Raw genomic sequence first — 25,373 nt, forward strand, 5'->3', positions numbered from 1 at the left:
GAGTTGCATCCGCCATATATAAAAACTGGATTTGTACTATAAATTTGCTCAATATTTTAAATAAGATATTTCAAGGGACAACTGTTTAAAACTTGGGAAAGTCACTGGAAAACAGAGATGGTTGGCAAATGTTCTGTAGCAAATATAAAAAAAAACAGTCTAACTGTCATGTATCATTTTCCATTTTAGCTACATGACATCACTGCAGGGAGGACCTAGTTTTGTCTGCACAGACTTTCTTCTTTTAAGAATGCAACATAGTGGACAAACATCTGTGCATGCGAGCCAAAAATGAATCTCTAAAGACGTTAAAGTATGCGCAGTCATGTGACTTTCCATGTACCCAATGGGCATGACAGAGGATCCCTAGTGAATATTCACAGCTTGTCCAGCCAATTGCAGTTAGAATTAGAGTTATGTAAAAGGATCCATCTCCAGAAGGACAAAAGCTCAGGATACTTATGTGGTTCAGCAAACAAAGACATCCTTATTTAAATCTCTAATTTGTGCACACTTTTTTAATGCAACCTGATCAAAGAATATTAGTAACATAAATACGAGTGTAAGAAGTTGTCAGACCAAAACTAATAAATTATACAGTACAGGCCACAGTATAAAATTCATGAAAGCAGATATATCCCCAGACATTCAAAATATTGTTATCTTGTATTACTGACAATGATATATACAAAACATAACAAACCTTCCAATGAATTAGCTACTGTTTGTAGATTATGTAATCTGAGTACATGACTTCATAACTCAGCACATTATTTGTTGACAAGATAAAGTCCACTGTTTAGAGAACACACCTATCCTCTGCTACATTTGTGTAACTACTTTCATCTGGACAAGAGGAATTCTTCTGTTGAGCAATTAGTCCTGCACATAACACACAGGTTCCCTCTGAAACAGTTAGACATGTGTCATAATTGTGGAGATGGTTCTATTCATCACCCATGTATGCAAAATGTGTAACTTGCACCAATATGCACATTAAGGCCTATATTTAATATATAAGAAAAAAATAACATGATCGCTATGGTCTGGTCCTGTGGTTGAGAGTAATCCTTTGAATCAGTCAGTGAGAAAAATTAGAGAAATATCATACAGAGATCCTGAAAGAGTTGACTATTGTACAAAGAGCAGCACATGGACAATGCATTTGTAGGCACACAAACAACAAAGAAACACAATGTAATGCACTAACAACTACAGAGAAAACTCTCACATGATTCATAATAATGTCTTAATGGTTTAAACCATGGGAGTATCTGGTGACCCAAATGTTTAAATGCTAACTACAAAATCATAATACATTAACTCATGTGATTATAACCGGTGCTCATCCATTCCAGTGTTGCACATAATCTTATATATACACAGACACCATATATATCTATCTATCTATCTATATATATATATATATATATATATATATATATATATATATATATATATACACACACACACACACACACACACATTATATATATATATATATATATATATATATATATATATATATATACATACACACACATATATGCAAACACACACACTAGCATATAACTGGAGGGTGAGGCAAGTGGCTGTCCAGCCTAGGAATGCTAGCTATGTACTTACAATTGGTGCTCATGTTGCTGGTTTCGTCTTCTCATCCAACACCAGAGGGAAAGCGAGTGATCAGTCTCTGCCCTCTGACAGCCTCAGCCGAGTCCCGTATTTGTGTCCTCCGCTTACAAATAGAAACTCCCCGAGGCTTCTATACAAGCCATCCCTAGGCACAGTGAGGTAACCTCTCCCATACACTCAGGTAAACAGACGCTGCTAGCAGCACACAGGAGGAGAGGTGACAGTAGGACAGCCAGTGCACAGGGAAACACATGCAGTGGAAAGGGGAGAAAATAATGACAAAGAGAAAACTAAGAAAGAAATAGGAGGTGACTGTGTGTAGGAGTGATGCCAGGGAGGTAGTAAGATATCTGACGGCACACGCCTAGAGGCGCATACTGGCTGTCACTGTCCCTAGCACTGTCACCACTAGCTGTGAAGGTACAAGAGAGAAGATCCTGGATCTCTTACAGCACTTGGGGGTGTGGACTGTGGAAACAGAGAGGGAGGTATTCAAAACACAGCTCATTAAACGTGAATGCTCTTTCCTCTGCCTGAAATCATCTGTCTGCAGCCTAGATCTGGTGACAATCAGTTTAATCCTATCTGCGAGGACCTCACGGGGAATCCTCCGGGACATTTCCAGGACAGGATCAGACTGAGCTTAAAGAACAGAGCAGAGGATGCGATTAATGGCTTGAACTGAACACCAAAATCACATGGTTTGCTGTCACCTACTGGTGAACAAAGGACACTCTCTGGAGCGGCTAAATGCAAACCATATGGTACCTCATGCAATCAAAGCACACAGCAGCTCTGTTTGGGCTGCATATATCAAAGTGAGTTCATTCACTGTTAAATTGGCAGGATTTGACTATGCATGGAAGAAGGCTGCAGTTTGAAGCATTGTTAACTTTTGTTACATTGTTATTTTTGTGTCTGTTCTCATTTTAAAAGGTGTATTCAACACACACAAAAAAATAGGAGTAGTCATAGTTAATGATTAGTGCAAGTTTTAATATGCATATTTGAACTTGTACTTGACATATTTTGTTTGTTATTTATACTCTCTCCACACTTAAATCTGAGGAGACATGTACTCTGACCCATCTGTCATTGCAGGGATACGGTTAACCTCTTCATGAATGAGCAGGTAGACACCATGTAGCTGTTGCTGATTTGGCCATACAAAGGACATAGATTATGTTATAAAAATCTGGATGTACAAAATTATTATTTTCCTCCTATATGCTGAGCCATAAGCATCTTAAGATCTGTGCAGGTGGGCAAGCAGTGGCATATACACCCAGGTTATGCCAGGCACAGGTCACAGACACATCCCACTTGCATTCATGTTTTATCCATTTGTTTTATGTGCATCAAGCACATTTGCTAATAAGCATCAATAACATCTCTCTAATATAGCAAAAATAACTCCTTGGGGCAGATTCAATCCTGCGCCAGAGGACGCGATGTGGCTCCGGAACAGTCACCTTCGGAGACACATGTGTCAGAGTTTTTTCCCTAAAATCTCTGCTCATTTCCTCTCACGTCACAAACAGATGAGAGGGAAAATAAGGGAAGATTTCTGTTCCATATTATCTGGCAAGGTGCACTGCTGGACATCGAGGCAATGTCCAACAGCACCTCGCAGTGAACCTGCCCTAAAATGTAAATTTTTTTTTGCTTTCTTCGTCCGATTGACAAAGAAAACACCAATCAGCTTAAGTGGTGCAATTGCATTTAGACAATCATAACCGGTTCACTAGTGTTGGAGACCATCACCATTATCATCCGTTATTTCCACCTGCCTCTGACCACCTGCATAAAATACGGCTTTCTCGTGCGTATTTTAACCAACCTTCATCTGTTTGCAATTGTACACACCCTTACTGTACTCAGCCTACGTTAATCTCTCCAGACGCAGACTAGTACTAGTGGCAGAATCAGGCAAATCTGCATGGGTGCATATGTGTCCTACTTTCTGGGCATGGGCAGAATGATTTCATGCAAGATACTCTACACTAATATTCACTCTGCATCAGCCCCCATAATGTCTGCAGATAAAAATAAAATAATAGAGAACCGCAGAGGACACCAGGCAGAATCCTGCTCAGCTCATCCACAATGTAAAGTGTCATGTCCATATTGTACAATTACCAGCTACCCAACATTCTAACAGAATCACTGTTAATAAATAGTTTGCACTGTTCACCCTCTGAATATTTACCTGCATTGTAAGTGTATCCAAACACATCTATACACAATTAAATTAACAGGACAGTCCTAACTAGTGTGGTGAGCCTATGATTACATTTCAGATGGCACTTATTCATCACTTACACAGAAACAATTTTTATTATATGTTTTATAACCTTTTTGGTCATGAACATACTGACAAAGCCAACATACCTACAGAAAAATTGAAATCTTAGACTGGATATTCAATATCAGTTACAGTATTTAATGCACTAAATATGGAACTTTCATTATTAGAACTGCCACTAAGGTAGGAAACAGTTTAAACCGTGTAGAGTGGTCAGGTGGACATAAACAGAATGGAACAGTTTCCAGCTCCCTAGGTAGATCATCAGGCGATCTTTGGGGATCATTTTTATTGGACGCTAATAAATATGTGTTTTCTTTTGTGGGTATTTCTAAACATTCACTTGGCATACATATTTAAAGTGAACTCAAAAGGGGGTAATTCAGTCACGAGTAACGCGGCATGCACATTATTACCATTCGTACGATAATTTTAACGCAGATTTCTGCTCGCGGCACTCAGAACTACAAGCAAAAATCAGCATTAAAATTACCGTACTAACGGCAATAATGCGCACTATTACCATAGCAAGGGTAGTAATGCAAAGGGCCTCACTACTCTCACTAGTAAGGCAGGCAATCGAACCCCCCCCCATAAAGTATAAAACTTTTTTAAATCTACATATAAGAGTTATTTACTGATGCACAAGTATCTGTTGAAACACGAGAAAGTGATATATAGTGATTTCTATTAATTCTTTTGTACACCTTTAATTGGGGCCTGCCACAGTGATCTATCTCAAAGATTGTGAAACGGTTATATATTCTATGTTAAACCTTTGCCTAGTTTATCACTTTAAAATGGGGAGCTTTTAAATAGGTACGAGAGAAACAGCTTCCTGTAATAAACATATTTGCCATCAGTGCAATTTATTTATTGAACCAAAAATAAGACTTGGGAGGTGTGTCAAACTTTCACAGAAATATGACAGCATACAATGACCAACTTATACATTCATTCCTGTGTTTAAAGAACTACTCTGAGATTCAATTAATTGTAAGATGATAAAAGCTCACCCTCTATTGCAATATATACACTATTATTATTTTATTTCCACTTTAACTACTGTTTAATATTTGCCCCACATTAAAAAAATCTGACCATAAAATAAGGTAATATAGACTACATTCATTAAGTGATGATTCTGCTCTTATTGTATAATCCAAGACTTACAGACAAAACATGATAGGCACTATTGAGTTTAAACACAGTAGTATGAAGTTAATGAGGCATGCTGTCTGTTAACAAAACACATTCACTAACTAAGGAAACACATTTTCCAGCGTAAAACTCGTTTTGATATAGATTCTGCCTCTATAAACAATATATTTTTAGTATTGTAAAAGAACAATAAAGTTGAAATGTATCTTGCAATAACAAGAAATCATGTTTCTAAATCATACTTGCCTACTCTTCAGGAATTTTTGGGAAGCTCCCGAATTTCAGGGAGTTCTCCCAGATTCCCGGAAGTAGTAGTAGGCAAACCTCCCGGACCCTGTAAAATGCTGAAAAATCACAACATTCAATAGTGGGGGGCAGGGCTTAATTGCGTCATTAAGCCCCACCCCCTGTTAATCAATACCGTTAATTTTTGTATTTAATGGTAGGGGTGGGGCTATAGTGACGTAATGACATTGTCACGCCCCCTCCTACTCTCTGTCACATGATCTGTACTCCGATCTTTCGGAGCACAGATTTAAAAAGTTGGCAAGTATGGTCTAAATATTTCATTTGGTGTAGGTATGTTACACCGTCAACACAGGTGGGTGGGCTGATCCGGCTGCTCAGCACAGTCTCTGTTCAGGGGACAGGCCGAGCATCTACACCACATTTTTGCATCATTGGAGCCTGTTACTGCAGTCATATCATCACTACCTACATAAAGACAGTTAGTGGTCACATTCAAACTGCTTTTACTAATATGTCCAGTAATGCCAGTCCTCTCTGAGAGATCCCGGAGGGGAGATCATGTGTCAAGTCAAGTGTATTGCATAACGAGGGACGGAAGGACACCATAAAATTCAGGATCTTCACGGAACTTCCGGGAGAGTAGGCGAGGATGTCAGTAATAGTCCCACTGATTTTTATTTAACTATTTTCCAACTAGACTTATAATAGATACAATAGGGAGGGATCTGATAATGTGACCTCGCTATCACTGACATTTGAGTACAGTATTTAGTAGGAAGAAAGTTTATGTGGTGTGAACAGCTGGTTTCCTCAACCATTCTCATACATACGTTCATAGAATTAGAGTTTGCTTTTAGGTTAATGCAGAGCATGGTATAAGCCTCAATCTGTCTCACATTCTAACATGATAAAACTAGCTAAAAACCACTAACTGACCCAATAAAAGAAATAAACAGAGTCTCAATACCCTAAAGAAAAAAAGCAAAGAATTGTGACAAAAAGCCAGGTAGTTCCTTTTTGCAGCAAAATAAATGTACAAAACCATTTGTGTGATGATTGTAGCATCTTGTATGTTGTCACTGATCTTTGTGCAATAACTTGGTAGGAAATACAATGCCATACGCATTTACATGCTTTTAACTTGGGTTACAAACGTGTCTTAATTTTAACACCATGGTCTACATAGCCTTAGAACAGGCCTGGTCAACCGATGAATCTCCAGGTGTTGTGCAACTAAAAGCCCTAGCATGATTTGCCAGTAGATAGCCAGCCAATAGCAGCTATTTATATAGCGCTACTCACTCACATCAGTCCCTGCCCCATAGGAGCTTACGATCTAAATTCCCTAACATACATACACGTACACACAGACAGACAGGCAGAGACTAGGGTCAATTTGACCTACCAGTATGTTTTTGGAATGTGGGAGGAAACCGGAGCACCCGGAGGAAACCCACGCAAACACGGGGAGAACATACAAACTCCACACAGATAAGGTCATGGTCGGGAATTGAACTCATGACATGCTGAGACTTGTAGTTTCACAAGACCTGGAGAGCCACAGATTGGCCAGGCCTGTAGAAGCCAAGTAAAAATCACAATACTAAAATATCTCTCTCCTAGACATGCATGCATAATAGTGTGCACACAAATGTACCACCAGCCATTCAAATAATTGAATGAGAAGAAAATTCCTCATCTACTGTATATAAATTTCAACTTGAAGAAAAGAAGCTATTCACTGGTGATGTCCTCCTCAATTTATGGCCCTTTAAGACTTTTTTACTTTCTTCAAACAGAAGTAAAATAATTTCAAAAATAAGAAACTAGGGATTAAGTTCATGAGCACCACCTACTGTTTTGAAGCTGTAATGCAACAAATATTTTCAAGTTTTAAGTAGAGATGTTCACGGACCCCCATGTTCTGGTTTTGGTTTTGGATCTGGATTAACTTCATGTTTTGGTTTTGGCAAAACCGCCCTTGTGTGTTTTAGTTTTGGTTTTGGATTTGTATTTTTTAGAAAAATTGCTAAAATATGCTAAAATCACGTAATTTTGCTCTTTTTTGTTCGTACATTATTATTAACCTCAAAATCACTAATTTCAAGTCATTTGCAGTCAATTTGACCACCTCACAGGTCACAATATTATTTTCATACACTTTCAAACAAATAAACAGGGCATAAGACCAAAAAATCCTCCTCTTATGTGTGGAATTATTTTTACCCAAATTCTGACAAAAGTTGTCTAGCCATTTGTAGCATTGTAAAGCCACAGTCAGTAGAGGTAGGGACTTTAACCATCTAGGATCCTCATCCATGATACGCCATTTGAAGCGAGTTCATGGAAAGCTCTTGGGAAAATCAGAAACTTATGTTAAAAAAATAACAACAAGCAGTCCAGCATGAGCTACCTCCCTTCTCTCATCTAGATTCCAGCAAAAGCAATCTACACCCCCAACACCTTCATCATCAATATCCTTACAAGTGATCGGAGTTAGTCCTGCATCCAAGTTGCTAATGCGAGATGACTCCTCCCCTATCCAGGACTCCTCAGAAGAATCCTTGAGCGTTAGGCCCACTGCTGCTGCTCCTGCTGCTGGGGGTGGATCTTCAACCCAGAAGCAGACCAAGAAGAGGACTACTAGTAGTTTACAACAATTGACTGTTAAACAATCCTTAGCAAGATTGAAAGCTGTAACCCAGTCGCAAAGCGGATCACAGACGCCATGACGACTATGCTAGTATCAGATCTGCGTCCAATTTCCACTAGCAGCTGGTTTTAGACAATTACTTGAGGTTACTAGAAAAACTATTCCTCACCTCTACCAGAAGGTTCGTAAAAATGTAATTATTGGGCTACAAAATGCCATTCTACCCACTGTCGTCTTAACCACAGATATGTGGACAAGCAGAACTGGGTAAACTAATGATTATATGACTGTGACAGCCCACTGGGTTGGTGATTCGCCTTCACCAGTAGGAACAGCAGCAGCATGTACCCAAGAACGTCACATTTTTCAGACACAGGCTACTATGTGTATCATCTGCTTCACTAAGAGGCAGAGCCGTAACTTAGAATTCTACTGCCCTGGGCGAGAAAGACAAATGCCACCCCCCTAGCCCTTAATTTTAACCAATTTAACCTAAAATATTCCTAAATTGCTCCCCCCTTCAAGCGTTGCGCCCTAGGCGGTCGCCCCTGTCGCACAGCCCTAGTTACGGCCCTGCTAAGAGGCATATTATTATTATTATTAATATCATTATTAGTAGTATTATTATTATTATTATCGTATATTTGTAAGGCACCACAGTGCTCCACAGCACCGTATAGTAGGGAAGACAAGGACATACATAAAACAAGCACAGACAAGGCAGACAAAATGAATGGAGACATGAAAACAAAGGGTATGGTGTTAGGAACCCCTCCAGCTGGCACAACACAACCCGGAGTCTACTCTGCCAGTCAGGTGTTCACTGGAGCCCCTGATGGTGGGGACAGACTGGGCTGCGGACTGACAGAGGGTCGTGAAGTGTGTACCGGCTGGGGAGAACCCAGGCAAGCGGAGTGGAATCCAAGCAGAGGTCAGGGGCCGGCAGCAGACAACAGTACCAGTATACCAGCTGGGGTCAAGGGTCACGAGCAGACAGGGAGGTTGGTATTCAAGCCAGAGGTCAGGGTCACGAGATTCACAAGCAAAGTCCAAATCCAAGCCAAGGGTCATACACGGAGAATCAGTAGAAGTTCAATAGACAGGAACAGGAACAAAGCAGGTCAGCAGACTGGGTAGCAGAAGCTATAACCGGCAATGAGGCAGCAGACCTCATTGCCTTAAATACAAGTACAGACCAATCAGGAGTAGGATACACTGCTGCAGACTAATTGCTCATACAGAGCAGGGCCAATCAGGGCTTGTCCCTGAAATACCCAGATGCAGGCTAATGCCTGTAAACCAGACCTTAGATTAATCAGCCCACAGGCTGCCTGACATGCGCATGCGCCCGCCTACCGCCGGGACGCAGCGCTATAGCAGAGGCGTCCGGCCGTTGTCATGGTGACGGCCAGGCAGGAATAGGAAATGACGTCCTGGTCGTCAAGGTGACGGCCGGGACGCTGGAGCGCATGAGAAGCGAGCCGTGGCGGCTGTGAGTACCGCTCGTGACATATGGAGGACCCTGCTCATTAGAGAGCTTACATTCTAAAGGGAAGAGGGCACAGCTGAAACAAGAGGAGCGAGTGTGGCTCAGACTGGAGCTTGGGATAGTTGTCAGGGTGCATTAGTGTGAATAGTGTTATTGAGGATAAGGTCACCTCTATAAAAGAGATGGGTTTTCAAAGATCATCGAAAGTCTGATTGAGCATGGTAGGGAATTCCATAAGTGGGGAGCAGCACGAGAAGTCTTGAAGGCGGGAATGAGAGGTGGTTATCAGAGACGAGACAAGGCGCAGGTCAGAGGTAATACCGCTGACAACCTGTTTGAAAAACTAAGGGATGTCATGGCAACATGGCTTATCCTGCTTGGATATGTGATTTCTGATAACGCCACCTATATTGTTAGAGCATTACAGCGGGGGGAATTCCATCACATTCCCTGATTTGCTCACACAATCAACTTGGTGGAACAGAACTTTTTTTAAAAATGACAATGACATGCAGGCGATGCTGTCTGTGTCCCAAAATATTTAGGGTCATTTCCGGGATTCTGCAACAGCATGTAGGAGAATGCAGCAGCTACAGGAAGATTAGAAGTTAGAGAGAATGTACTTTAGTCCAGCACAGTGGAGAATTCTTTCCATGTTGTGCAAGGTGCTGAAACCACTCAAAGTAGTTACCTGTGAAGAGAGTGCAGACATTGATAGCTTGAGTCAACTGATTACCTAATTAGACTTTTTGAAAAGCAGCAAGAGAAATTGAAGGAGGAAATGAAAAAAAGGAATTCCGCTGATTATGTTGGATTTGTAGATTAAGTACTTTATTCGCTTCGCCAGGATACAAGGGTTATCAACATTATTACATTTTGGCAACTGTGCTTGATCCTAGGTTTAAGAGCTATATCTTTTCTTTCTTTCCAACTGACCCAGATCTCAAAAGATGCAATGACGTCTCCTCCTTCAGTTTCTCTGGAAATTGCTGTTAGGAAACAACTTAGCTTTCCCAAGACACCCAGTGGTGATGCAGATGAGTCTGCACAACATTTTGACATTTGGTCTGGTCTAAAAGAATTGCCCAAAAATCGTGACAGCTCTTCCGTAAAATGAACTGCAAATTCCATGAGGAAGGCCATTATCGGCAATTACATCAAAGTACACAGACTTCTGTGATGGTGGATTCCATCTGGGATGAATTAGTATTCTTTGAGGATGATGTACACACTGATAAGGGTGAATATGATGACAGTGTAGTTTGCAGGTGCTGAGATGTAGCTGAGAGAATGGAGCTAGCTGATGCTGGTATGCTTGGTAATATTTTGGGTAGAGTGGCATGTTGGCAATTTTATGTTTTTCTACAGTAAACTTTCACCTTTATTAGAGAGCTGTTTTTTTCTTTTTTCCGCCCCACCACCGGCGAGGAAGTCCACTCTCTCATTTCATCCTCCCCCCCATCTACCTGTCCCCTGGATCCCATCCCCTCCCACCTTCTTCGCTCCCTTTCCCCCACCACCTGCTCCCACCTCGCTCACCTCTTCAATCTTTCCCTCTCCACCGGCATCTTCCCCTCCTCCTTCAAACATGCTCTCGTATCCCCCATCCTTAAGAAACCTAATCTTGACCCTACTTCTCCCTCTAACTATCGCCCCATTTCACTTCTCCCCTTTGCCTCCAAAATCCTCGAGAGGCTCGTCTGCAGCCGTCTTTCCTCCTACCTTTCCGAACACTCCCTCCTTGATCCCCTCCAGTCTGGTTTCTGCCCCCTTCACTCCACTGAAACGGCCCTAGCTAAAGTCACCAACGATCTCCTCTCTACTAAAGCCAGGGGCCACTTCTCCCTTCTCATCCTACTTGACCTGTCTGCAGCCTTCGACACCGTCGACCACCCCCTCCTCCTCCACACCCTCCAGTCCTTTGGCCTCTCCGGCCCTGTCCTGTCCTGGTTCACCTCGTACCTTGCTGACCGATCCTTCTCCGTCACCACATCTGGTTCTCTCTCCCCCCCGTCCTCCCTTCCAGTCGGGGTCCCTCAGGGCTCCGTCCTGGGACCCCTACTCTTCTCTCTATACACCTCTTCCCTGGGTGAACTCATCAGCTCCTATGACCTCAACTACCACCTCTACGCTGACGACACTCAACTATACCTCTCTTCACCTGATCTCTCTCCCTCCCTCCTCTCTAGGGTGTCCGCCTGCCTCTCTGCCATCTCCTCCTGGATGTCCTCTCGATTCCTCAAACTCAACCTCGCCAAAACAGAACTCATAGTCTTTCCTCCCTCTCATACCTCGCCCCCTGCTGACCTCGGTATCACTGTCGACAACACCTCTATCTCCCCTGTCCCCCAACTTCGCTGCCTCGGTGTCATCCTCGACTCCTCTCTCTCCTTCGACCCCCACATTCTCTCTTTTGCGAAATCCTGCCGCTTCCAGCTGCGTAACATCGCTCGCATCCGGCCCTTCCTCTCCCAAGATGTCACCAAATATCTTATTCACTCTCTGATCATCTCCCGCTTGGACTACTGCAACCTCCTCCTTACTGGCCTGCCCCAATCTCATCTCGCTCCCCTTCGATCTGTTCTTAACGCAGCCGCTAGGCTTATCTTCCTTTCTCACCGCTCCGCGTCTGTCTCCCCCCTCTACCTATCCCTATCCCTTCACTGGCTCCCCTTCCCCTTCAGAATCCTCTTCAAGCTTCTCACTCTTACTTACAAGACCCTCGCCAACTCCACTGCACCCTACATCTCCACCCTCCTCTCTATTCATGCTCCTTCCCGCCCTCTCCGATCAGCCAATGACCGTCGCCTCTCTTCTCCCCTGATCACCTCCTCCCATGCGCGTATCCAAGACTTCGCCCGCGCTGCCCCCCTCCACTGGAACAAGCTCCCTCCCTCTATCAGAACCTGCCCTAATCTGTCCAGTTTCAAACGGGCTCTAAAAACCCACCTTTTTCTTAAAGCCTTCCAGTCTCCCACTTAACTCCCTACCAGATCTTCTGCCTCTTCCCCTTCACTCCCCTTCCCTTATCCTCCTCTCCCTCCCTCGTGTCTCTCTGTCTGTCTACCCCACCCCTTAGATTGTACCCTCCTTCGAGCAGGGTCATCTCTCCTCCTGTCTTCACCACTTTTAACTCTGCTCTCCAGCTACCTTGCCCTCCTCCTCCCCATTCCCTCCTGCTCCCTCCTCTCCTCTCTGGGGGTTTCCCTGCCCTCCATGCCCTCTTGGGCTCCGCCGTATGCGGGACCTTCCCCTCTCCCCTCCCCCGCCCCTCTAGCTGTGCTTTGAGATCTCGGAGTTACTGTGCATTTTGTTTACTGTTTCGTGCTGTCTCACCTTGTATTGTACTTTGTTTGTCCCTGTACGGCGCTACGGATACCTAGTGGCGCTCTATAAATAAAAATTAATAATAATAATAAAATACAAGCTTTTTATTTACATTTTTGTTTCTCGGATATATAACCACTATGCACTTGAACATAGACTTTAACACATGAGGTAGATGGATTAGAATTATCATGACTGAGACTGGAGAGTGATAAGAACAATGCCACCCCTCCTGTTTCTGTATGAGCTATGGCACAGTAGAATGTTAATGGAGACTTTTAAGAACACTGACAGCCCTATTGTTAAAATTTCTGTTTCAGCACTGAACCCTGCCACCTCTCTCCTGTTTCTGAGTGAGCTATGGTACAGTAAAATGTAACTGCAGATTAAGACCAAGACTGCCAGCCCTATTATTTATATTTCAGCAATGAAAATCAGCAATGGAGCTTTCCTCTTTGTGTTTTACCTATATAACACAGTACAATGTGACTGCAGATTTAGAAGACCACGCCTGCCAGTCCTAGTATTTGTATTTCAGCAATGACAATTAGCAATGACGCTCTCCTCTTTGTGTGTAATCTATATAACACCGAACAATTTGACTGCAAATTCAGAAGACCAAGATAGCCAGCCCTAGTATTTGTATTTCAGCAGTGACAATTAGCAATGGAGCTCTTCTGTTTGTGTGTTACCTAAATAACACAGTACAATGTGACTGCAGATTTACAACAAGCCTGCCAGCCCTAGTATTTGTATTTCATCAATGACAATTAGCAATGGAGTAATGGAGCTCTCCTCTTTGTGTGTTACCTATATAACACTGTACATTATGGGACTGTAGATTTAGAAGACCAAGCCTGCCAGACCTATTATTAATTATATTTCAGCAATGACAATTAGCAATGGAGCTCTCTTGAATATCACTGTAGACTTTGAAGAACACTGCTACCCCCTCCTTTTTCTATTCTACCTATGACCATGCTCTACAGACTGTGCTACCCCTTCTGTGCCCCTCTATGAAATGGCGCTAGATCGCAGTGGAGGGCCGTACTTATAGAATCCAAAACTCGCGAGATCCGACGACGTAACAATGACAGTTTGCCTCGTTTTCAATTCCAAAAGCTCGCGAAGTTCTGCTAAGTTCGGGTGTGTTCGGTTCTTGGGGAACCGAGCCTGAGCATCTCTAGTTTTAAGGAATCTCAAATGTTTGCCATTCAGGCAAAATAATTCAAGCTTGTTTATTGAAGTAGAACATAAGTAAATAAAACGTTATTTTACTTTTTTTTCCTTTTAGTCCAAAGAAATGTTGTCTAGCTATTTTTGTTGAAGAAATGAAAGCTTTCCCATTTAATATCCAGGTGTAAATTTATTAGTGCCAATTTTAGTAACGTTTTACTAAAAATGAATGTATACTGTTAAACTATTAAAGTACACTGCCTTTTGCTTGCTAGGCAATATTTAAACTAAATTAGCTTTAATATACACACTGACACTTGCAATGTGTTGTTTTAGAATTCTTTATTATTGTGGACCATGCAAGATAAACACTACAAACAAATTTGCAGTAATGTAAACATGTTAACAACTGGTACAAATTGTTGCTATCTTTAAGGTTTATCCAGTCTTTATTGGAAACCCTATGTAGTGGTATTATCTCAGGATTAGATTGGTTATTTATATATAAAATTTATATAAGAAAACAGATGGTCTAATTAGCTTTCTTTGTCCTGTAGATAACAGGTGACCTTTTCTATACATGCAAAATGCCAAACAAGGTTTTTAAAAGCAGAAATGAATTGATGGTCATATTGTTTTTTAATTTCCAGCAATCATACAGTTTATAGTGGCCTAGATGCCTACAATCCTTATTTTGGGGGAGGGTCTAGATCCTTTTCCCATTCTTTTTTGGGAGCCGAATGAATTATCAATGAATCACGTTGTATATAGAGCATATATATTTTGTGTAGTTGATTTAAGACAGATCTGCTCAAAAGGTAAATTCAAAATAAAAGAAAGCTCATAATCTCTTTCTATAATATAATACCAGCCAGTCAAATATTGAATAAAACATATTTGTGTTTATTAAAAAATATCAAAGAACTTCTATATAAAATGTAAATCTAATTAATGTGAATCAAAATCAAAATACCTAATTATATCTCCCAGCATATCACATGGCTAAGGACACATAGACACCTGTTACCAGGACTCAGTGGAGACGTCTATTTTTTGACCGGAAACAATATTTATGAGAAGCAGTCTGTCAATTCTTTAGGGAGCCCTCTACCCTAGTTCCTAGAAATATTGGGGTACTGTAATTTAAAGAAGAGAATTGCGCTATTTGAAACTATTATACTACTCAGCATTTATTTTTTGGAGTTTATCACAGACATTTGCCCATGTTTTATTATGTAAATGAATAAACAAACATGTATTTTCCCACTAACTACTGTGCATTCCAGTCTTGGGTTGCAAACCAGTGGCAAATCCACCATGGGTGCAGGGTATGAGTCAGATGCCCCATGCTAGCCCTTGACTTCTGGGCCAACCCTGCATACAAGAGGTGAACCTGTCACCACCTGTTGTCTTTCTCCAGTGGAGCATACTGGACACATCAGAACAGCTACAGTTACAGCTCTGGGGTTGGGAGTGAACTGTGCAGTGACTGGCCTATCAGTGACTCTGAGCCACCATATCACGTGATCCAGTTCAAGGATCCAGCTCTTCCACAATGGTGGGGAGAGGACTGGACAGCTTGCCCAGGTGCAAGGATCCAGATAGAAGTGGATGGAAGAGGATCCTACAGTATGGCTCTTCTAACCACCACTCCCAGTTTGTGTTTAAATTAAATGAAAGGGGGGGGGGGAATGAAGAGGGATGAGGATGAAGAGGGATTGGGAGGATTATAAACAGCATCGGGGAGGAGGATAAAGAGAAATGGGCAGCAGTTTTAATAATAAGCCCCTAAAATAAACATTATGGTCAATAAAATACATTCAATTAAAATTTGGTTTATCCATAAACGGGGGTAAATGGGGAACACTATGAAGAACAGAGCCGTCTTAACGCATGGGTACACTGGGCAGTTGCTCGGGAGCCCCACGAGCATAGAAGCCCCATAGGCTTGCCAACTTTTCAGCATATTATTCCGAAAGATTTATTCAGAACCTTCAAACCCTCTTTGTTAAAATGTTTAGGTGGACTAACCACCTCAGAAATTTCACAAATGTTTGTGTTGAACACTTGATTAATGATAAATAATTCATAGTAATTTCATACTGTGCAATCTTCGTCTATATAATTTGCCAACTGAGTACCATTTTTATGTTGAGTTTCTTGTTTTTTAACTTCAAGGCTCATATTATATTGTCCAAACATTTGTGTGGATTAATCTCTGTTGTACAGCATATTTTTTTAATGTTTAAACACTGATTTTGTTGGAGGTAGTAATAAATATAATCTTAATTATATCGATAATTTACATTTTTATACCTGTGAGTGGTTGTGTAGGTAGGGCCCCAGTGCTCTGCTTTGCCCGGGGCCCTATAATGCTGTTAATATGGCCCTGATGAAGAAAACAATTTTAAGTTTTCCATAACTTGATGAGTAAAAAATATATGTGAGAAAGATGTGTTGAGATTGAATGGGGCAGCAATCAATCTCAGAAGCCAGTTTTGGTTTTATAGGCTACCACATAATACTCCCAGACTATTCACTTGTTTTCCAATGTATCTCCATCATGGTGGCACACACACTCTGTCCCGATTCTTTATTCAAAACTATGGGGGCTGGGGAGGTGGGCAAGCACTACGGACCCACTAAATTCATAAAATACCCATGTTACAAATGTAAGTGACCCCTCATTTGATATGGTAAGTTGTTTACAATTTAAAAATGGTTTGCATTCCCCACTTTTTCATTATTGCCTGGGTCTCTCTTCTGATATTTGGGGTGGGGGGAATCACGCAAAAAAGGGTGTGCACATTTGTACTCATGAAGTGCCCTATGCTGTGTCACCCCATACAAATAGGGGCCATTCTACTTGGGATGCATGTAGCTATTCAGCAAGGTATTGCATTTACTGTTTTTCAAACATTTTCACAATTTAAAAAAAATATATAGAATAGTATAGACAAGAGCGCCAAAAGGATGCTGCCTATCTCTCCCTCGAAGCAATAACACCCAAAATGCCAAAATACAAACTCAAAATCATCAAAGAGAGGGTGAAATTGGGCGCTTCCTCTCAATAGAAACAGGGATAATTCCATTGGTACCGTATTACCTTATGTAATGCGCAGCCTCCGTGTAACCGCGATCTCCGGACCTAATTGAATACCCCCCTTGGATTAGAAAGGTAGTTGACCCTTTATTTGATGTGCTAGAATGTCTTGATTTCAAAATGACAAGCCTCATGGAGATACCCATATTATTTCCATACATTTTACGTGCTTAAATAAGATATGCAAAATATAAATAAATACAAATTGCCTTTTTAAGTGCTGATTTTAATTAAGAAAATATATTTGTAGATACTTAACCTAGAAATACAAAATGTATATTAGAGTTGCGGAAAAAACAATCAAATATTTGCAAGCAGTTCACATTCTGGCAATTCAGATAATAAAATGTTTTTGGGTGTATTTTCTTTGTCTTGTTTGGCGTTTGGTGTTATAAACAAACTAAGGGTATTTTCTGTAAAATCAAAGTCTTCTGGAAAAAAAGAAAGCATAATTTGTGTGGGTACTGCACAGAAAAATTGACATTGGGAAAATAACTCCCAACATTTTAGTCTCCAGCAGCAGGACAGGGGAGCATGGCCACGTCACAATGGGGGCATGGCCACATCACAAAGGGGTGTGGCCATGATATGGTGGGGTGTGGCTACCACACAGAGGGCAGCCTAGCACTGTAAAGCTTTAGGCTGCCCATTAGAAATCATCCTTCCCCCACCGTTCCCACCCGCGGGACAAACATGAGCCTGGGTGGGACAGCTGCACAGAGCCCTAAAATCAGGACTATCCCACTGAAATCGGGACCGTTGGGAGGTATAATATAATCAGTCCAAAAGTGTAAAAATAGGCTGAGCAGTGAAATGGGTTAAGGACTACCTTGGCCAGCGTCGGACTGGCCCACGAGGATACCGGAAGAATCACCGGTAGGCCCCGACGCTTTAAGGCCACACCCCGTTTTTGAAGAGGGAGGGGGCCAGCGGGCGAGCAGCGGGCGAGCCCTCCCTCTCTGTGCGTAGCTTATTACATTCAGGAGTCACATGGGACGCGCACCATGTGACAGGTGCCGTCCCATGTGTGCACTGCCGGAAGCCCGACAAGGTAAGTGTGTGTGTTTGTTTAATGTGTTTTTAATCTTTATGAAATATTTTCTGGGTGAATCGCACAAATCATCTCTCTACAGCCCTCTAATGTAATGTACCGTACGCGGTAGTCAGGATTTAAACACCTGTAATTACCCATCAAATAAAACTGCCATTTTTCGTCTTCTTTTTGGTAAATTAAACCAGATTTGCTTCTAGTCCCGGGGGCTATTATTGTCTTGTCTTCTATCTGTCACCGAAAAAAAAAAATCATCCAGGAGAAAAGTGGGAAGTAGAAGGCAAGATAATAATAATGTTCTGAAATTAAATCTAGCTTGTCATATTTAAGGACGCATTTACCCGAAAAGAGAAATATTCATAGATGAGGTTTAGAGATTCAAAATACAGTGTTCTTAGGGCTCTATGTGCTAAAGGGTGAAAATTAGAATCTCCGGCGCAAACGTGTGTTATACTGGTGCCTCGTCCTATCTATCAAGCGGTCAACGCCCGGCAAAAACAGCGTTGCTATCGTAGCCGGTAGACTGAGAAGTGCCTACATTCGCCAGTGATAGCTTTCAGGAGCCTGTATAACAAGGATCGGGAAGGTTCTTGGGCAGAGGGACACAGAATTATCGCCACGGATCATCAACCTTTTATTGATAAATTGACCAATAGAATTTTTTTTTTAAGTAATAATCAAACCCACATGGTCTTATTAGATAGACATACCTATCCTATCCTGAGGAGATGATCGAGACGGTAATCCCGGCCATCGGTGGCATGAATAGAATCGCTCGTGGCCAGAAAATCCCCATCTTCTCTGCTGCAGGTCTCCCCCATAATGAGATTGCAGCACAGATCTGTCGCCAGGCAGGACTTGTACAGTTCTTCTGCAATGCCATTATACTTTTTTCAGTAAACCATGTTATTTTTTTACATGTCAAAACTAATAAAATTCTCTGTATGTCCAACATTTTATAGAGTATGGGTTACCTACCATCTTTGTACAGCCTACACTTTCCATCCATCAGAGTTTAGCCAATAGGGAACATTTGTACATTTGTGGTGGTGGTTGGTTACTGCACTAAAGTTAATTTTTATGGTGAACTCTATCTGAAACCAGTATCAAAAGGTTGTGTCCTATTGTTATAAGTGGACATACATTCTCTTCCTTATGAGAACTCACCATCACTGGATCACTATTTAAGTAACAGCAGATTTGTGTGCACACCCACAACATTGTACCTATAATTCTGCAAAATGTCTCAATATTAGTTGAATAAAATATAATGGCAGTATTTTTGTCATGGGCTGACCACTCCCCCTCTAGTGTCTGGTCTCGCCTCTATGGTAATTGACCACACCCACTCTGGTGGGCCCCTACCGTTGCAGTTCCCCGGTGGGCCCCTCATGTCCCAGTCGGACACTGACCTTGGCAGACTATGAAATAATATAAAAAAACTATTTAATTTAGTTATAAATAGCATAGACCATTAAAACTCAGAATAGAAGGGTCTGATTCAGACGTAAAACCATTTGTGCAACGTATCTATACATTTTTGCATATGCTCAGAAAGTGAACATATACAACTACTGCTATTCAGACCTGGGGGTAAATGCATCAAACTGCGATTTTTTTCAGCGATTTAAAATTGCTGCAAATCGCAAGAGATAACCTGTTTTTTTAAGCGCAAAATTGCTATATGTATTAACCCACGATTTTGACTTTCCAAAATGCAATCTCTGGTGATTTGTGTCAATTTTAAAACACCTATCCCTCACATGTTATAGTCAAACTCGCTGGAGATTAAACTCAAACTCATCCAAGTTTCACCAGAAACTGAAACATGCCCGAGATTGAGCAGAAATAAAAGCATGCTGTTTGAGCTATTTAATCAATGTTAATATAACAGTGGAAGTTTAAAGAAAGCATGTTTTTTGTTGTAGAAGGGTAAAAAAGTTTAATAATTTTATTTATTATGAATAATTTAGTGGGCCATATTCAATTAATGATTTTATGTAAGGGATTTATTTTTATTATATTACAGTGGTTTAATATTTCATCACCAGTGGGGCAATATTTTTATTTTTATGATGTGGCAACACTTAATGTTTTCTGTGTCAGCTTGCACGTGAGCACTTATAGTGTCGCAAGTATGTAGTTTAAATGGTGTCCCCATCAGGAAATATTAACATCATGAGAAAAAAAAATGTTTTTATTTGCGGGTGGTCAAGGGCAGGTGTAAGTAGCAGTGATGCTAATGACAAACACCCAAAATTAGAGGTTTGCAAATGATTCACAGAGACTTATTGAGACTTTAGTAGTAGCTTGGCCATAATTTAGCAACTGTCGAGCATGTGGTAGAAAAAATAATATATTAACTAGGTTATTCAAGTTTAATTAAAGCTTTTTAGCAATTGCGTTCGTAACATTTAAAATAAAAGGTACATGTGAGCAAGTTGGACGCAAATGTCTGAGGGCTGTGTCTGTTGTCAAGTGTATGCATAATACTCATTCAGACCTGGATGCATCGTCAACCCTTCAATACGGTGAACATATGAATATGCAACTTCGCCAATCACAAGCCATGCGTCCGTTTGCATTCCATTCTGCATTAGACCAACAGTGTAGGTGCCAGTAGTTATAAGACTGAGAGACACTTTTGGGAAAGGGTTTATCTGTACAATCTGTTCAACACATTGACAAAGACCATTTAGAAAGACAGGGTGACATGGGTTTGAAAAAGGGCCTTGTGAGGGTATTGTCACAAATCGGGGTATTAGTCCTGTTTACACCATTCAGCGGTACCATATCACCATACATCTCCCTTTTGGTTGAAGGCAGCAACCTATCCTGGGACAAGTGTGACTTCTGTCTGCAGTATGGAAGGCTGCCATCTTGAGTGAGACATTTGCTAAGCATTCTGCTGAGTCTGAACACCTGATCTCATCCACCAATTAGCTTCCTCTGCAGACTATAAAAGTCTCCTCCAACACTCAGCAAATTGCCAGTGCAACACTTTCCTAGTTCCAGGTTCAAGACTACCACTGTTGCTCTTTGTTTGCTGCTCCATCATGTCTGCTGTATACAGATCTCAACCATCAATCCTTCATGTGAATTCAGCTTCATCCTGTTTTCTGCTTCATTCCACCTGCTGTATACAGATTTCAACCGTTTACCCTCTGAATATCACACTCCGCTCCCCAGGTATCTCCACCTGAGCCTCTAAACACTGACTGTCACTTTAAACTCCTCTTCCTAGTGCAGACTATCAGTCACGGTCTGCACCTGTGTATTGGTCAGTTCTGCCATTGGTTAGCCTCCCTTTATAAGGTCCCTCCTTTCACCTTCTATTGCTGGTTCTTCAAGTGATTTGATTCTGATGCCTCTTCTGTGATGCATATCCCGTGGAAACTGTGCTTCATCGCTGCTGTATGTTCATCGCTGCTGTATGTTTGGACTTCATCGATGTCCGCATAACTGTTCCATTGCCTGTGGTAAATGCTATCATCCTGTCAGATGCTGTCCCTGCGCCTCCTCGCTGGCTGGGGACGGACGTCTTCTCCCTGCTGAGTGCCCCGTTGCTAGGCAACGGGAATGCTCCTTCTGGCGGTCACAGGGCGCATGCGCGCCCATTGCTACAGCAACGGGGCGCGCATCCTGTCCACCAATGATCTCCTTCCTCCCACTATGTATTTCTGGCTCTGACACCATTAGGGTGCCAGAGCAACTAGTTCCAGCTAGCCTCCAGCACTCTCTATGTTTCTGAACATTCTGACTGATATCCTGTGTACCAACCCGGCTCTCCCTGACCTTGATTTGGATTCCCCTCTGGATTTGTACCATGTTCTCTGGAGTGACGCTAGGCTTGCTGACTACTCTCTGTTCCCTGATTCTGTACCTTATTTGCCCGCACGGTTCCGGACCTCAGCCTGTATAACCACGATCTTCACCGCCGTCTCGCGGATAGCTTCCTGGGAGGGCCGTGACCTGCACATCGTTTGCCGCAAAATCCAAACTCCCTTGCGGGGGTCCCTGGTGAAGACCAGTGGCGTGTTAGACTCTGCGCCTCCTAGTGTAGCAGTGTCGATATCCGCAGGTTGCCGCATTCCTACATCGTGACACATCCACACCTGTTATCTACTTGGCCGGCATTGCGGACTATTGCAATCCTGTTCCACAATCTGTGGTAAGCTGTGTTTCATCGCTGCTGTGTGTTCATCGCTGCTGTATGTTTGGACTTCATCGATCTCCGCATACCTGTTCCACTGCTTGTGGTAAACGTTATGATCAACACCTGTTACCTACTCGGCCTGCACTGCTGACTATTGCTATCCTGTTCCACAATCCGTGGTTGTCACAACTCACCTGTCCTCGCTCCAGCGCCGCGAACCTATCTCCCTTCCGGGTCGCGGCGGCGCTGTCACATGACAGTCAGGGCGGGGAATTCAAATCTGGAAACTACTAAAGTCCTGCTCTGACGCCTGGACAGCGTCAGAGCAACTTCCTAAGTACCCTGACTAGGTGCTTCTCGTGTGTCTCCCGTGCACCAGCTGCTTACAGGCATTTCAGACATTAACTCCTCGTGTACCAGACCCAGGCTTGCTGACTACGTATTATCTCCATTCCAAGTGTACCAGACCCCGGCTTGCTAACTACGTGTTATCTCCGCTCCAAGTGTACCAGACCCCGGCTTGCTGACTACGTATTATCTCCACTCCAAGTGTACAGACCCAGGCTTGCTAACTACGTATTATCTCCGCTCCAAGTGTACAGACTCAGGCTTGCTGACAACGTATTCATCTCCATTCCAAGTGTATCAGACCTCGGCCATCCTGACCCTACCTTCCAGTTCCAGTGTTATCGTGGGCTACCTCCTAATCCTTACCTCTAGAGGCAGACCAGTGGACCGCGACCTGCGATCCACCGCAGCAAAGCCCATCCCGCCTTGCGGCGGTTCTTGGCAAACACCAGGGGGTTCGTTAGACTCCGCACCACCGGCCAGCCAGCGCTAATCTAGAGTAAGGCAAGTACTCCATATTTCATTACTTACATTGCTACATATTGTTACAGTGGTAAGCTGTGTTTCATTGTGGCTGTGTATGTCTGTCTCTGTGCATCAATTCTACTACTTATGATAATTGCTGTGATCATCGCTCGCTATCTATGTTATTGCATCGTGCTCAACTGCTGGCTAGTGTTACATCTCAGTGGTGAGCTGGGGGTCATCTTCTGCATATCAAGATTCCGCAGTCCTGCTCATCTTCAATGATCTTCATTGAACTGTGTATTGTGTTCCACTCTTTAGTGGTACTTGTTGTGACTTTGATTACTACGTATGCAGTCTGTACTATTGAACATTGCTGACGGTTACTACTCTTGCATATCTTCGTGATCATCATTTGCAATTATTCAAGTCTTCATTGAACTCTTGTATTTATGTTTTATAATAAAATGGTAATCTTCGTTATCACCATTTGATGTCCAAATTGGATCATTCTTCTGCTGTGTAACCTGTTCTCTATCTGTCTCACTGGGAGCTTCCCTGAAGGGCCGCGACCTGCCGGGTGGAAGCTGCGCAAGCCCAAATTCCTTTGCGGGAATCCCTGGTGAACACCTTCCATCTTGTTAGACTCCGCACCTCCAGGAAAATTTAGTTAATACCCATTGAGACAGCAGGATCTCACTCAATCATTTGTGAGCTAACCTGACACTGAGTGAATTCAGTCTCATCCTGCTGCTAATACATGGACTTCAACCATTTACTCTGAGTGAGTTGGGCTTCATCATGTTTGCTGTTGTATGGATTTCAAACCATTAACCCTTTCTGTGAATTTCGTTTCATCCTGTTGCTGTTATATGGACTTCAAATTAGTAACCCTTTGTGAAAATTCAGTTTTACTCTGCTTGCTGTGATACAAACTTTAAACCATAAATCCTTTGTTTGAATTCAGCTTCACTTTGCTTGCTGAAATAAAGATTTTGGCTATTTATTCCTCGTGTGGATTAACCTGCATTCAATCTGCTTGTGTACAGTTTCCAGCTGTTACCTCCTGTGTGGATCCTCCTCTCACCAATCTATTCCTGCTTCTCCTACTGGCTATCTGGGGTATTAGGTTGCTGTTCTGAGTCATTCACTTTCTCGAGCCATCTCTGTGTCTCAGGGTACCGACTTCCAGTTCCAGACCTACCTCAGGTTCTGAGCTCTGAGTTGTCCAAGCCAGCTCCAGGCTTATTCTGTTCAGGAGGTTGCTACCCCCTGTATAGTCTCTGCCTGAGTTCTGACTCTTCCCAGTCCCAGTTGTGGTACTATATTCCTCTGAGTTTCTGAGTTCTTGGCGGTATTGAGTCTCTGGTCGTGAGGTCAGGTCCTCCTTGTTCCCACGTCCAGATTCCAGTCCATCAGGTCTAGATTCCAGACATTTATTCCAGTACGGAGCCCAGTCCTGCATTCCTCCTCTTAACATCTGGTATACAGGAATAGAGGTACCCCTATGAGCAAGACACTCATCTGGCCTCCCAGTTTCCACTACATCCCTGCCACAGCTAGCCCCAAGGGTCCCGAGACGGATCCCATAACCCTATTGCCGTGACAGGTATGCTGTAATTGTCCATTACACTTTTAACCAGATCAAAAGAGGCACATGGGTACCACTAAATGCAGCTGAATAGGCTGGACCTGTATAAAAGTTAATAAAATATATGATATACCCAGTACAAAACGTAAACTACAGTACTTGCAGCATGCCAAAAAAATTTGTGCAAATATAACTACAACCTTCTTGTATTTTGTGAGAAACACATTACATCTGTCTAACACTACATTTGTGGAAAGAGAAAGGAAGAGCAACAAGAAAAAGGACAATCTAAGAAAAAATCATTAGCAGTAGAAACATAAACAGAGTGTGAAACAGATGTTCTTCTCTCCTGAAAGATCACAAATCACATTGAAAGGCAATTTAATCTTAAGTGCAGTACTCATTTGAAAACATTAAATTTACCGCTTCACAAAAGCTCTATATAAAGTCTTTCTCGATCCTTCTACATAGAATACCTAGCAGGACCCCATGCCTGCGCTCCACATTATATTAGAGAATTTAATGGATATTACCTACTCAAACAGCTTAGCATTTTCCCAGTCAGCATCCTCCCATACAGACTATGTATATTCATCTCCACGCACCACACATTCAACGTACAATAGCTTAAAGCTACAGTTACAGTGATACATTTGCAAATGGA

The 25,373-nt window shown here is 42.2% G+C and overlaps 1 protein-coding gene across 5 annotated transcripts in view; it reads right to left on the reverse strand.

Moving 5' to 3' along the window:
* Positions 1–2,274, reverse strand: part of ABLIM3 (actin binding LIM protein family member 3) — a 142,999-nt gene extending 140,725 nt beyond the window's left edge. For all 5 annotated transcript variants that reach the window (XR_012691377.1, XR_012691380.1, XR_012691379.1 and 2 more), the window contains exon 1: positions 1,627–2,274. Coding sequence is in view for 1 of the 5 variants with exons in the window: in XM_075209620.1 (XP_075065721.1) it covers positions 1,627–1,639 (13 nt within the window). In the remaining 4 variants the exon portion in view is untranslated. The remainder of the gene's footprint in view (positions 1–1,626) is intronic.
* Between the last annotated feature and the right edge of the window lie 23,099 nt (positions 2,275–25,373).

The sequence above is a fragment of the Mixophyes fleayi genome, chromosome 4 (assembly GCF_038048845.1).
Source record: "Mixophyes fleayi isolate aMixFle1 chromosome 4, aMixFle1.hap1, whole genome shotgun sequence".
Lineage (NCBI taxonomy): Eukaryota > Metazoa > Chordata > Amphibia > Anura > Limnodynastidae > Mixophyes > Mixophyes fleayi.